The sequence below is a fragment of the Aquarana catesbeiana genome, linkage group LG06 (assembly GCF_042186555.1).
Source record: "Aquarana catesbeiana isolate 2022-GZ linkage group LG06, ASM4218655v1, whole genome shotgun sequence".
NCBI classification, from domain to species: Eukaryota; Metazoa; Chordata; class Amphibia; order Anura; family Ranidae; genus Aquarana; species Aquarana catesbeiana.
The window spans coordinates 86,817,784-86,833,589 of NC_133329.1; the positions used below are offsets into that span (position 1 = coordinate 86,817,784).

The following is a 15,806-nucleotide window of genomic DNA, read 5'->3' on the forward strand; positions in this document are numbered from 1 at the left end:
ATGCAGGGGCTGCTACAACTGTACCATGTTACATCCTGAATACCGGTGTTACATGTTACAAAAGGTGAACTTCTCTATTAAAGAGTTATAGATCTCTATATTATAAATTAAAGACGTTAAAGAAATTAGGACGTAAAAAGAGGAATGTCGCAAGGTTCCATGTTGTGGCGACGGCCATTTAATTTGGCGAGATATAATTTATCATTAAAATTACCATCTCAGTGTTTGCAGATGGCACAAATCAGGGTAAAAAAAAAAAAAAAAAAAAACTACATAAGATCTGTAATGCACCAGCTGACCTAAAAATATTGGATGATTGGGCATTACCTAGCAAAGGTGCAATGGGGAAAACTCCCAAACCAATCAAAAAGGGGGCTATAAACATGCATGCAACATACAGGCTGGGGAGGCTGGATCTGACTCGCAGACTCAATAACAACATGCAGTGGCGGCAATCTGCAGCTTCTGTAGCTAGCAAAATATTGTCTGGCAAAAAACAAAAGCAAAAAAAAAAAAAAAAGGAGCGCAGACTCAAGATAAAATAATTCTGCTCCTTTACACAACCACCTCACCTGGAATATACTATACAATTTTGGCCGCCAGTTGACAAAAAAGATGCCCTGGAACTGGAAAGAACATAGAGAAGCATAATGTAGGTTTAATGAAGGGGCATACCCGACCCAGAAAAGGCTGTTTGACCTAAATTTATTCACATCCAATGGACGATTAACATATACACAGTCTAAATTTAGAGCTATACAAATGTACATTAAATGTACTCAACAAAATACATGGGTGACACTTGCAGCAAGAGAAAAGTTTAATTTTAAGGTGAGAAAACCGTTTGCTGTTCCAAGGTAGACAGTTTACATACCCCTGCTTCAAGGATTGTAGCCTTCAGACTTTGACCTGGACCTGGTATTTACAATGAAATTCCAGTAAAATGAAACCACTTCACACCCTTGTTTTGCTTGACCGTACGTTAATTTTAAAGCTGCACAGACACAGGTGAACAGAAATGAAAAAAGAAACAAAGTGCTTAACTGTAAGGAAAAACTGCAAAAAGCGTAATGGTTTCTTCTTTGATGTCAGTTTACCTGTGCATCTTGACAATAAAGTTACTGTCAAGCAAGACCAAAGAGAATGAAGCAGTTTCAATGTATTGGAATTCAGCTCAAAAAGTGGTTAATTTAAGAGCTGTAACTGCGGAATGTTCTCCGGCATGGCTTTTCAGCAAAGCTACTGTTGTCACCAAATTCTCTATAAATTCTTACTCTATATCCACTAGTGGGTATGGATAAAGCAATGCTAAATCATGTACCCTCTGGTGGATGTGTGTGAATGCATGAAGAATCAACTCTAGAGCCGGTGAGAACAGTAGTTTGACCACAAAAGTCATAACCTGGTGGGTCAAACTTCACCCTAACTGCTCTTTAAAGGAAAAATGGACCATGGTTTTTACACATCAGCAAAAAAATACTAAGAGCTCAGCTCCAAAGTGCAGATACCTTCAGGACTTTACAAGAGCACTGAAGGAGGCCCAAAAACACTGGGATTCCCTAATCTACAAGCGTCAACAGTTTTCTGTAGTGTTGAGAGATGGCCCAACACCCCTTCCTATTGGCCAATGATGCCACTAGTTTTAGTGATGTATCATTAGATAGTTAGGAAGAGGAAAGGGACATTTAGCTTTACCAAAAGGTGTTCAAACTTGTAGATTAGGATTGCCCAGATGTAGGGTGTATCTAGGAAGTGCCTGCAAACTATGTTAACTTCAGTAAGGTTTGTTTGCGGACGCGTATTTTAGTAGACATAGTCTTTCCACTCTATTCAGCAAAGAAAATCTCAACATAAATATCTCCAAACCTTTCTTTATAACTACCAACACTGCAAGAAGAAACACCATTTAAGTGAGAAACATGCAAAAACAAGCATATACAAGTTATCTGACAGCTACCAATGAAATTGTACAGAGATACAAGGATCACTGTGCCATGGTAAACATTGTAATCAGAACACGGTGTACAGGCAGAGAAGCAGGGCAAAGATTCAACTCCAGTAACGTTCCAGCCCAAATAACAGCAGGATCCCCAAAGTTGGAACATTAATATCTTGATGTTGGCTTAAGGATACACTCCAGTTAATAAGAATGTTCTACTTTTTGACACGCTTGGCTACCTGCAAACTGGTTCTAGTTTTATATTGCATTCGTCCTGTACACAGAAACACTTGCTCAACCCCATATGCTTGATGGTATCGAATTCCTCTTAGGGCTAAAGTAAAAATGGGGCTGCTGTATTTACATCTGGCAGTGTAAAAGACTAGGGCACTGACTCATCAAGCTGCAATAAGAAGCAGGCGTGCTAAAAATCGGTTAAGGAATGCTCAAGAGGTCACTTTAGAATGCCTTCATTGCACTTTAATTAAACAAAATTGCTGTTTAAATAAATCAGAATTTGGAGCTTTACTGACAAAGTTGAGATAGTCATGTTGTAAGCTAGTTTAGACTCATATCTGTGAAACTGGCTAAAGTCACAAAACACATGCCCCACCTTGGTTCTTTACCCATTTCCTCCACCAGTCAGACCTTGAATTGGGAATCTTTTACAAACCTCCCGCCAATTAGTTATTGTACCTAAGCAGCAAACATTTTGCCAATATTTGTGAAAGCTATTCTGCTTACTTTGGATGTCACAGCCCATGTTCAAAAACCCACTGGCTTCCAATGCAAGCTGCAAAAATATAGTCCCAACTCTAAAAAGCAGCAAGTTTGTGGTGGCAATCAATGGATGCTGATAATTTTGCTTGCTCTTTGTTAATGAGGAAAAACAGCCGATTAGTTGAGGATCTGAGTGGGACACCCCTGACATCTAGAAGGCTGGCAGTAGCAAGTGTGGATGTAATCTGTGAAAGTAAAAATGTTCTTAAAGTGTAAATAAGACTTTTGAAAAGTGTAAAAATCATCAGAAACAGGATTTGTATTAGTCTTGGTCCACCAAATTAGACATTTTGGTTCTGCTTAAATGCATTTCAACCTCTCTAATCTTTTCTTATATAACCTCTCTTTAATATAGAAGTTTCTCCTCTTGCAATATAAATGCATGGCTCTGAATAGGTTTATTAAACCAAATATTCCAAAAGCAGCAGCTATTTTTTATTTGCTGAAACATGTCACAGAACAAAAGTATCTTGACCAGTAGAGTCCAGGGTATCTAACTTTTACCAACAAAGCATAGTAGTGATATGCTCCTGTTGTAAAACTGGTCTACAAAGACTGAAATATAAAACTCAACAGCAAAAAAAATTCATACTAAAGTCAAGCAATTTGTTTTTAGAATTGTTATTCACTTGTCACATTGGTCTGTGGGAAGATTGTTGACATCTATACACACCTGAGGAGTTTCCAAAGAGAAAACCCGGTCTTTCCCTTGCAATGGTTGACTGGATGATAGAACGCGTTTCAGCTCCTCTTCTAGTGTGTTCCTTCTCTTTCCATTTTGGGAGATGAGGGGGCTCGAAAAGCTCCCTCTGCTGATGTGACTGTCACTCAGTTTGCGCTGTAGAGATGGACGCTCTCCATTGGGGATACGGTCAGAACTCCTCCTTTGTAAGCTTGTAGATGGGTAGTATTCCTCAGACATAGAGGAGGCATTGGACTGGGGTAAAGAACCAGAACCACTGGAGGAATACTCTCCAGCAAACCCCTGTAGCAGATTCGACTCTTCGTCTTGCTCACTGGGAGCAGGTTCGTTTTCAATGAGAATGTCAATTTGTTCAGTGTCTCTTTCTTCAACCCCGTTGATGAACGGTGCAGGGATTTCTTCTGTTGGTGTCGCTATTCTACCCGAATTGGCATTGAGGGCGTTTTTCATGCTGATGAAGTCTGTTACAGGCACCGTTCTTGGTTTTGGCACTGGGGGTGGCTTGTGGGACAAAAGGTGATGATTACCTGCTAGCGCTGCAATATCTTCAACAGATTTTTGTAAAGAATTTACATCCGGACTCTCCTGGCCTGCTGAATCTGCATTATTAGGCTGTTCTACACTAATAATCTCAGTATTTAGGAGAGACTCCTCTAGACTAATCAGATTGGATATAGTATTCACAATGTCACTAACAACAGGTTTCTGCTCTAGGCTTGCCTGTCTGGACCCATACCCCAGGTCTTGGTTTCTCTGTATAGATGGATTATCCTTGCTACCCTGAGATTCCCTGCCCTGGCTTGCCTGCCTAGATAGGTTGGGCTTGCTAGAGCTAGGACCGGTTTTCTGTTCTTGGCTGGCCTGTCTAGAAACAGTGATGTGACCAGACACCGTTTGGTCTTGGTTGGTCTGTCTGGCTGGGTTTGCCATAGGACTATGTTGGTGTTCTTTATTGTAGCTAGATTGACTGGATGGCTCACTGTTATTATGATCATGCTCCGAGTTCTCTTGTTTTTGCCTTTCTAGCTCTTTGGCCTGTTGCATAAACTGTGCTGTAGCTTGGGAAGTGTCACAAATCTTGATTCTGTTCATCTGAGAGGGTTGGGCATTCCTAATGTTGGGATCAATGATATTGATGTATCCTAAGATCTCATTTCCAGGCTCTGGTTCTGGCTCTACCCATGTGGGCAGATAGTCAAACATGTTAGCTCGTTCCATGTCTTGCAAAGCTGGGTGAAGCTGGGGCTCATCCATTGGCTGTTCTCGGGCAGCTCCTCGTGGCTTGATGGCTATTTTCTTGACTACATCACTTTCTTTTTTAGTGTCTTTGCCAGCCTCACTAGCACTCTTGACGGTCACCAGAGCATATTTAGGATTATGCATTTTCCTGGCCATTGCTTCCATTTGGCCTGCTGGTAGTGCAGCTGGCTGTATTACTGGTTCAGGCTCTGGCTCATTATCCATCTGAACATTCTTAAGGCTGACCCCCTTAGAAAGCAGGTAGAGTTCTTGGAACTGTCTATCAAAGGTTTCCACAACTTGGCCAGACAAAACAGTGAGTAGGTTTCGGTCAATCCTTGCTGCCGACCAGGTGAAGCTGTGAAGAATGAAAAAAGTTAAATAAAATCAGTAACTTTCATGTTTTTACTAAGCAGATACAGTCACTAAAAAGTACAGAAACAAATGTTTGAGTTTGAGAACAGCAGGTCTATAAGGCTTGCTAAAGATGTCTTACAAAACCTTAAAACAAGGACTGCCCATTTTATACACTGACAACTTTCAAGGTCAATGAGGTTATAGCCTATTTGTTGCATATCCCTAAATCATAGCTCCCAACTGTCCCCAATTTGGAACAAAGTCCCTCTCTGTCCCTCATTTTGGTCTGGCTAATATAGTTGTATATAAAATTTCAAAAAGTAATTCCTAGTGCTAAAACCTTTCAAATTCTAAAGTGAATATAAATGCATAGAAGTGGTAAAAAAGCACTTTAACTATTATTTTTGTTTAATTCTCCTTTAAAGCGGAGGTCCACCCTAAAATAAAAAATTACATTAATACTCTCAAAAAAATATATAAAAAAACATTTAAAAAAAAAAATTTTTTTTTACTTACCAGAACCCCGTTAGGCAGTCTTCCTAATCTGCCTCTTCCTATTCCGCGGCGCTGTTCCTTCACTTCCTCCTCTTCAGCGAGCTGCCCCGTTGTCTTCTGGGACACGTGTGCGTCCCAGAAATCAACAGGGCCATTCACAAAGTGGCGCGCGACTCGCGCATGCGCAGTAGGAAACTGGCAGTGAAGCCGCAAGGCTCCACTGCCTGTTTCCCTTCGTTAAGATTGCGGTGAATGGGGTGTGGGGGGGGGGGGATGACATCGTGGGCTTGCTTGACAGGTAAGTGTCCTTATTAAAAGTCAGCAGCTACAGTGTTTGTAGCTGCTGACTTTAAAAAAAAAAAAAAAAATTGCGGCTGTAACCCCGCTTTAAGGGGCGTGGCAGAGGGTGTGTCCTATGCCTACACATTTTTGCTAATAGGCGTCCCTCGTTCCCATCTCAAAAAGTTGGGAGGTATGCTAAATACCCAATACTGTTCCAAAGGATGCTGAACAGAGATTTTGCTTCCTAAACATTTTTTTGGGTTCTGTTTAAAAGGGATCTATCATAATTAGGGCTGCAACTAATGATTATTTTCAGAATCGATTGGTTGGCCCGATTGTTGTTTCGATTAAAAACCTCAAAAAAGTGTGGTGTATAATTTAGTTATTATGTAAAGTATAAAAAAAAAATATTTATTCTTGAATAGCTATATGCAGTGGTATATAGAATTAATCAGCTATACGGTTAGGGAACAAAATATATAATCCACTCTGAAAAAATAACAGAGAAGAGATATATATATACTATTAGAGGTTGAATCTGGTACATATCATAAGACTCAGGGATCAAAATTTTTATTCAACCGTTTGCCGACCAGCCGCCACAGTTTTACTGCGGCAGAATGGCATGGCTGGGCGAAACGACGTTACCTTAAATTGCTTCGTCTTTTGGCCACTAGGGGGGCGCGAGCCCGCCGCGTGTGCCCGACCCAGGTGGGCACAATGACCACCGTGCTCCCGCAATACTATGTATGAACACCGATCTCTCTCTCCTCCTAGACAGTCCCATCTCCCCACAGTTAGAAACACACATAGGGAACACAGTTAACCCCTTGATCACCCCCTAGTGTTAACCCCTTCCCTGCCAGTGACATTTACTCAGTGCATTTTTATAGCACCAATCGCTGTATAACTGTCAATGGTTTAAAAAATGTGTCAAAAGTGTCCGATGTGTCCGCCATGTCGCAGTCCCGATTAAAAAAAATTTAAATAAATAAATATCGCAGATCGCTGCCATTACTAGTATAAAAAAAAATATATAATAAAAATGTCATTAATCTATCCCCTATTTTGTAGACGCTATAACTTTTGCGCAAATCAATATACGCTTATTGTGATTTTTTTTAACCAAAAATATGATGAAGAATACATATCGGCCTAAACTGTTTTTGATAATAAACGTGGGATATTTTAGCAAAAAGTAAAAAAATAGTGTTTTTTTCAAAACTGTCGCTCTTCTTTTGTTTATAGCGCAAGAAATAAAAACCGCAGAAGCGATCAATTACCACCAAAAGAAAGCTCTATTTGGTGGGGGAAAAAAAAGACATCAATTTTGTTTGGGTACAGCGTTGCACGACCGCGCAATTGTCAGTTAAAGCGATGCAGTGCCGAATCGCAAAAAATGGCCTGGTCATTGAGCAGCCAAATCTTCCGGGGCTGAAGCGGTTAAATAATAAAAAAGTAAAAAAAAAAAAAAAACACAACCCTAAAAACACTGTTTTGCAGATTTTCAAACAAGACTGCATTTTAATATAATGCATGATAGACTGCCCCCTCATAGGCAGGTAGCTTGATACAAGCTACCTGTGTTTGCTGTCAACTAAGACATTTAGCAGCAGCAGCATGCTTTTTGTATCACCTGGCAATATGGGGTTAAAAAACACAAAATGATCCCTTTATAGTACAAAAACAGCAGGTAATCACTACTATAAGGGGATCATTTATACTGTGAAGCTCTATTATCGCTGGGAGATAAAGAGAAACATTGTAACATTTAGTTCTTTTAGAATTTAGATCAAAAAGGGAAGAACTTCGGTCTGTAAATGAGGTCAGTTTAACCACTTAAAGACCAAGCCTTTTTCTGACAGTTGTTGCTTACATGTTCAAATCAGTATTTACTTAGGACCCCCAAACACGTTTTTTTTTTAGCAGAGACCCTAGAGAATAAAATGGCGATTGTTGCAATATTTTATGTCACACTGTATTTGTGCAGCGGTCTTTCAAACGCAATTTTTGGGGAAAAAATACACTTCAATGAATTTAAAAAAAAAAAAAAAAAAAAAAAAAAAAAAACCTAAAGAGTAAAGTTAGCCACATTTTTTTGTATAATGTGAACGCCGCGAGAATCGTAATGTTTATTCTAAGCAAAGAAAATCGTGATTCTCATTTTATCCAGAATCGTGCAGCTCGAATGCACACACTATAACTATATCTATCTATCTATCTATAGATATAGATTATATATATATATATATATATACACACACACACACAGAGATATATTATATATGTATCTCGATCTATATATAGATATAGAGTGTGTATTCAAGCTGCACGGTCCTGGATAAAATGAGAATCACGATTTTCTTTGCTTAGAATAAAGATCACAATGTATATACACACACACACACACAGGCCGATATACACAGTATTTTAAATGTGAGTCAGGAATTAGGCTATATGTAGGGTGGATACAAATCTTTTATATTAAAGTATTACTAAAGGCTGAACCTTTTTTGCATGGATATAATCATTTTAAAAATAAAGGGACAATACTGGTAAACGTTTACTTTAAATTTAATTGTAATGCCTTATATTACAGTACCTTAAGTCTATCAACCTCCAGCTTCTCTGGGTTCAGATGCTGATCTTCCTTGCACAAAGCCCTTAAAGCGATTGTAAACATTTGATTTTTTTCTTTTAAAACAAACATGTTATACTTACCTGCTCTGTACAATGGTTTTGCACAGGGCAGCCCCGATCCCCCTCTTCTGGGGTCCCCCACCGGCGCTTCTGGCTCTTCCTGCCTTCAGAGTGCCACGCTTGCTATGGGGGTACTTGTGCAGGCTCGATCTCTAGCCGTACTGTGTGCTTCTGTTGACACACACAGTGCGCGGCTTGGCCCCGTCCCCTGCTCCCGCCTCACAGGCTGCGATTGACAGCAGTAGGTGCCAATGGCTCCTGCTGCTGCATCCGGATCCTGTGAGCCAGGAGAGAGAGCAGTGCTGCTGCCCTCAGGTACGGCGCTAGATTGAGATTGGGATGAGGTAAGTATACAGGGGAAGCTGGTAACAGAAGGCTTTTTACCTTAATGCACTGAATGCATTAAAAAGGTAAAAAAAAAAAAAAAAAAAAAATCTGCTTTTATAATCACTTTAAATCACTGCCTTCTCCTGCCCAGGACTACAGCGAGGCATTGCTCCTCACACATTCACAGGTTCTCAGGCACCTACTGACATGTATGGAGGGTGTACTGAGCTGTATGTGTGATGCACTGTATTTCCTGATATGTAAACAATTAATGCATTTTGTAGGCCAACTAACTGGCTGACCAACTAATCGATTATGAAAATAGTTGACAGCCATTTTCATAATGGATTATGTCAATTAGTTGTTTCAGCCCTAATTATAATCACCAAAAGTTTTAAAAGGCAGCAAAATTTTAGAAAACATTTGTTGTCCAGTGTTGCCATTGATCCATATAAAATAGTGATACAACCCCAATTCTAAAAAAACGACGAGACATTCTGTAAAATCTGCATAAAAACCCATATTTTATTCACAATAAAATGCATCAAATGTTTAAACTGAGAAAATGTACAGTTTTAAGGAAAAAAAACTTTTGAAATTGATGGCAGCAACACGTCTCAAAATGTTTGGACAGGGCAACAAAAAGCTGGCAAAGTAAATGGTACTAACAAGGAAGAGCTTGCGGAACATTTTGCAACTAACTAGGTTAACTGGCAACAGGTCAGTAATGTGATTAGGTCTAAAAAGAGCATCTTCGGGAGTCAGAGTGTCTAAGAGGTAAAGATCGGCAGAGGTTCAACCAATCTGTGAAAAGCAGCATCTAAAAATGGTCAATTTCAGAATTATGCCCCGTACACACGGTCGGATTTTCCGACGGAAAATTTGTGATGTAGGCTCCATCACACATTTTCCATCGGATTTTCTGACACGCAAAGTTTGAGAGCAGGATATAAAATTTTCCGACAACAAAATCCGTTGTCGGAAATTCCGATCGTGTGTACACAAATCCGACGGACAAAGTGCCACGCATGCTCAGAATAAATAAAGAGATGAAATCTATTGGCCACTGCCCCGTTTATAGTCCCGACGTACGTGTTTTACGTCCCCGCGTTCAGAACGATCAGATTTTCCGACAACTTTGTGTGACCGTGTGTATGCAAGACAAGTTTGAGCCAACATCCGTCGGAAAAAATCCTAGGATTTTGTTGTCGGAATGTCCGAACAAAGTCCGACCGTGTGTACGGGGCATTATAATGCTGAACTTAAAATTGCAAAGACTTTAAATATATAATCTACAGCAGGGGTCAGCAACCTGTAGATTGTGATCTACTAGTAGGTCCCGAACAGGTGACTGGTAGATCACGGTCTGGGCTTGCTAATCCGCCATCCCAGAGCATCAGAGTGCAATGCAGAGGGACTACTTATAAAATTGGAGCTGTAGAGGGAAGCAAGAGCCGATGCCTCCTCTGTAGTGCCGGCTCCTGTCCCATGCAAAGTGACACCAACTGCACTCCACCTCTTATCCCATCTAGTGGTCTCCAGAGTGGTGCCAGCAGCAGGAAAGAAGAGATCTTTAGGTCAGTGTGAAGCAATACACTGGGATAATACTATAGGGCTGCTTTCACACTGATGCGCTGCGGTTTACCCACACTTCGAGTGCTTTCCTGCAGGAAACAACACTGTGCCCAGTGATCTTTGACTTCTCCCATTTTGTTCAGGTAGATCCCCACCTCTTTAAGGTTCCCTACCCTTGATGTACAGTACAAACTATCATCAAAAGATTGAGAATCTGAAGAAATCTCTGTGCTCAAGGGACAAGGTCAAAACGCATAATTTGATGCCTGTGAACTTCAGGCCCTCAGACGGCACTGCATTAAAAACATGCATGATTCTGTGATGAACATCGCTGCACGGGCTCAGGAATACTTCCAAAAATCCACCATCTGTGAACAGTTTGTTGCGCCATCCAAAAATGCAAGTTAAAACTCTGTCATGCAAAGAAGCAGCCAGATCTGAACACGATCCAGAAACGCTGCCGTCTTTTCTGGGTCAAAGTTCATTTAAAATGGTCCGTTGCAAAGTGGAAAACTGTTTTGTGGTCAGAGGAATTGAAATTTGTCATTCTTTTTTGGCAACCATGAGGGCTGTGTCCTCCGGACTAAAGAGGAAAGAGACCTTCTGGCTTATCAGCATTCAGTTCAAAAGCCTGCATCTCTGATGGTATGGGGGTGCATTAGTGTGTAAGGAATGGGCAGCTTGCAAATCTGGAAAGGCACCATCAATGCTGAAAGATACATCCAGGGTTTAAAGCAGCATATGCTTCCATCCAAAAAAAAAAAAAAAGTCTTTTTCAGGAAAGGCCTTTTATATTTTATCAGGACAATGCTAACCATACTGCAACTATGACAACAGCATGGCTTCGTAGTAGAAGAGTCTGGGTGCTTAACTGGCCTACCTGCACTCCAGGTCTTTCAAACAAAAATATTTGGCACATCTTGAAACAAAAAATACGACAAAGATGACCCAGGACTGTTGAACAGTTAGAATTCCAGATCAGGCAAGAATGAGACAACATTCCTCTCCAAAAACTCCAGCAACTGGCGGAGTGCTAAAAAGAACGGGATGATACACCGCAGTAAATATGGCTCTGTCCCAACTTTGAGACATGTTGCTGCCATCAAATTCAAAATTACCTTATTTCTTTCTTAAAATGGTACATCTTCGCAGTTTAAACATTTGATTTGTTTTGTATTTTCTTTAGTGAATAAAATATGGGTTTATGAGATTTGCAAATCATTGCATTCTGTTTTTATGTAGATGTTACACAACATCCCAACTTTTTTGGAACTGGGGTTGTACCATGTCACTAGTTGTTCAAATCCCCACTGCTACTTTACCCTCAGAGCCTGTCCATCTTGTGGTCCTGCAGAATTCAAAACACTATTAATGCCTTTTCAAACAAGGAAGATGCTGCTCCAGGCGAGCGGTCACTACAGTCCGAATGCGCTGGGTGCAAGCCACGGCCCACCACCGATGATCAATAGGAAGAAAAGAAGGGCTGCACACCACAGGAACGTTCTAACAATTTTATTCCAAAAAATAGCAAATAACAGCCAACAAAGACAAGAGTGTCTGAATCCAGGAGGTGACGCGTGCGTTTCACACTGACCTCAGTGCTTCTTCAAACCCCTTGAAAAAGCACTGAGGTCAGTGTGAGACGCACGCGTCACCTCCTGGTTTCGGACACTCTGTCTTTGTTAGGTGTTATTTGCTATCTTTTAGAATAAAATCGTTGGAACGTTCATGTGGTGTGCAGCCGTTCTTTTCTTACTACTAATGCCTACTACACACTGGGCATTTAGCCCCTCTGCCTGGGATTCCAGTGATTTCATGTGGATGGAAGGCACAGGTGCACTATACAGTCCCACTGGTCTGCAAAAGTCTACAAGAGGCTGGAAGCTGTTGCAGCTTGACGTTGTACCAGGAGGTACTAACTAGCGCCCAGGGACAAATGTCCGGAAGGCAGACTACTTGAATTCTGGGCATCTGTCCCTGGGAGCATATGGCTCTAGACATTGGTACCACTCAGTACAGCGTCCAGCTCTGACAAGCCGCTGCAGCTTTCAGACCATTACAGACTTTGACAGGCAGCAAGCAGTGGGACTGAATGCTGGAACTATGGTTCCCAGATGCAATAAAAAAAATTTAAAAAATCTTGCAAGCTGCCACCTCATCGCTATAATTTTTTGGGGTGTTCCCAAATGTAGTAAGACAAGTTGTACGATTGCTCCTACCCCAGCTAAATTTTTCATTTTTTTTTTTGCCATTACCTGTAAGATCCGCAAGCTGCTTTGTCTCCATCTACAAACATGAATTTCTGTGACAGGCATCCTTTAAACTTGGTGGAGAAACGGGTGTAGAACTCTGGGCCACCTAGAGTCCGGACCCTTAGATTCTGCAGAAGAAAAAAAAAAACAAAAAATGTTTTACTATTTGGTTTCCCAGACAACAAGCCAGAACACAGGACTATTGTCCTCCACCATAATCTTTTAAACAATGGATGTTCATATTTACACAAACTATGTGCCCAAGCCCTCAATTCAGAATGTGGAACGTATTGTGTCCATAAAACACATCTTTGACAATACCAAAGAGGCAGTGACGTAGTATAACAAGAAGTTCTAACTTCATATAATAAAGTGCATCTTGTGAGCTGCTATCTGTACAAATATCAAAATATATGCTCTATAGCTGCTGACACTTTTTTACGCTCCCGTATTAGTGTAAACCTAAAATTAAAATACCAAATAGTGCAGCGCTAAGTTATACACAAACATTTGAATATAACCAAACCATAAATCTGAAATAAAACATGAACAATCTATGTAAGGCTCTTATATACGAGTTCAATATTATATTATTCACTTTCCACCCGTGAACCTTCAAAATTATAATTCTTGTCACCACCGTGCTCATACCATCACCAGTTGTGCTCTCACATGAAGCAATTGACCCTACAATTAATATATGGTCAAAAAAGGCTCATGTCCTCTTTAAATGAACATGCGCTACACCACAATGTCACTTCAGCGGTCACCAGCCTCTTTTCAAACTTTGCCACAAGTTAATAGATGTTCTAGAAAATCGCAGAACTGTCTCCCTTAAGATGACTTTTCCAACTCTCTCTCCTCCTCCACTCAGCCGTATGCAAAGAAAGGACTAAAATAGTGCTTTATCCATCGGATCATACCGATCTTGGTAGGATCCAAAGCTTTTATGAGAAGGGGAGAGATCTGGGGGTCTGATAGTCCCCAGATATCTCAGTAAGCAGGACCTGTTGCAGGGGATGTTTGCATTCCTTGTGATAGCAGTAAAAGTGATTAAAAAAAATTTAAACAGTAATGTGTAAAAATGAAGATAAAATAAAAAAAAAAAAATCCCCTGACGCGCAAAGGCGAATCTACGCACCAGTCCCGTGTCAGTATGTGGACAGCAATTGCATCACACATGTAAGGTGTCAACGTCAGATTGAGATCACCAATTCTAGCACTAGACCTGTGTAACTCCTGTGTAGCTCTAATGCCGCGTACACACGAGCGGACTTTACGGCAGACTTTGCCCGGCGGACGGGATTTTGTCAGACAATTCAATCGTGTGTGGGCTCCAGCGGACTTTGTTTTCTCAAAAGTTGGATGGACTTAGATTTGAAACAGGTTTTAAATCAATCCGTCGAAATCGAGTCCGGTCGAAAAGTCAGCTCGTCTGTATGCTAGTTCGACGGACAAAAAGCCACGCTAGGGCAGCTATTGGCTACTGGCTATGAACTTCCTTATTTTAGTCCGGTCGTACGTCATCACATACGAATTCGATGGACTTTGGTGGATTGTGTGTAGGCAAGTCCGTTCATTCAGAAAGTTCGTCGTAAAGTACGTCAAAGTCCGCCGGGCAAAGTCTGCCGTTAAGTTACGCGGCATTAGGTGGTAACTTGTAGGGGTTTTTAAAGCGTTGCCTATGAATAATATAATGTACGGTTTTTGAGTTTGGTGTCTTTTTGCTTGGCGCGAGATCACATTTTATATTCTACAAAAAAATTGGGTACTATATTGTGTTTTTATGCATTAAAGTGTATTTTTTCGGAACAGGTTGTGGTTTTGGGAACCGCTGCGTGGATAATGCCTGACATAGGGGATTTCGGCACCCACCATTTTGTTCTCTGGGGCCTCTGCTTTAAGAAATGTGTGGCCCTGCTGCTGGCCACGGGTGTTGGACATGTGAACTGTCCTTTTGGCCAAGTACAATTGCCATTTTATATTGTTTTCTAAAAATAACTGTGAAAGTTTAAAGCCTTAGGTTGCTGCTGTCTCGTTCTTTTCTGTATGTGGATCACCACTGTCTGCTAGATTGAACAGAAAGACAGCTGCAGGGTCTTTTTTTTCTTCATGTTTTGATGTGGGCTCACTCCACTTTCCTTCCACACTCAAAAAACATTCCAGTATGTTGATTTGCTCTTGTAAGGTTTGACCCTAGTATGTGTATGTATGCATGTGAGATGGGGACCACAGATTGTAAGCTCCATTAGGACAGGGACTGGTGTGAAAATACAGTATGTAAAGCGCTGAGTAAATTGCTGATGCTATATGCATGCCTGTAATATAGATTAAAAAATAATGTAAACAACATGGATAAACTGTAAAATAAAAAAATAGTGCTTTATCCATATTAATATCTTTATGCACACACTTCCCCATAAAAAACACACATTGTTCAGGTGCTTATGAGTACCACAATACAAACGCTTATGTTCCCCCGAGGAAGTAACATGGCCCAGTGACGAAACGTGTAAGCACGGGGCTTGCTGGATGACGTCATCACGCTCGGAGATACAGGAAGTAACGGTATCAGAGCTGTGGTATTGATGTGGGATGCACTAGAAGAAGTTTTAAAAATATAGGAGTTTGTATTGTGGTGCTTATAAGCACCTGAACAATGCAAGTGTGGTTGTTATGGGGAAGTGTGTGAATAAAGATATTAATAAGGATAAAGAACTATTTTAGTCCTTTCTTTTCATACAGCTAAGTGAAAGAGGAAGGGAGGAGAGAGTTGAAGAAGTCCTCTTAAAAAGGAGAAGGTTCTACGATTTCCTAACCTCATACTTCTTTCATAATAGAGGATGACAGACATACAGATCCAATATTTTTTGGCAGTTTAGTTAGGAAAATAAGTGCAGACATCTGTCCGGCTGCTCAATTAATTTTATTAGTCTGTGGATGCTCAATTTTTTTAATGCATTTTTCTGTGCCATTTGTATACATGTCAAATAGCATAATTTGCAGGAATTAAAAAAAGATTACAAAGGAAAAAAAAGAATAAAAACACAAGATTTGTCATCTAGGGATTTTCTAGACCACTAACGTTTCAACATGGAGTAGCAGACACTAGCCATGGGACTCTATAAAATCTCCCAAACTGGAATTGGACAAAAAG

At 40.5% G+C, this 15,806-nt stretch overlaps 2 protein-coding genes across 3 annotated transcripts in view; one reads left to right on the forward strand and one right to left on the reverse strand.

Moving 5' to 3' along the window:
• The window catches only part of SLC5A10 (solute carrier family 5 member 10), a 250,214-nt gene that overhangs the window by 60,788 nt on the left and 173,620 nt on the right, over positions 1-15,806 (forward strand). The gene's annotated exons all lie outside the window — the stretch shown is intronic.
• FAM83G (family with sequence similarity 83 member G) overlaps positions 1-15,806 on the reverse strand; it is a 99,014-nt gene that overhangs the window by 13,336 nt on the left and 69,872 nt on the right. Inside the window, exons 3-4 of the mRNA XM_073636392.1 lie at positions 12,653-12,777; positions 3,393-5,019 (exon numbers count right to left, since the gene is read on the reverse strand). Coding sequence (XP_073492493.1) covers positions 3,393-5,019; positions 12,653-12,777 — 1,752 coding nt within the window. The remainder of the gene's footprint in view (positions 1-3,392; positions 5,020-12,652; positions 12,778-15,806) is intronic.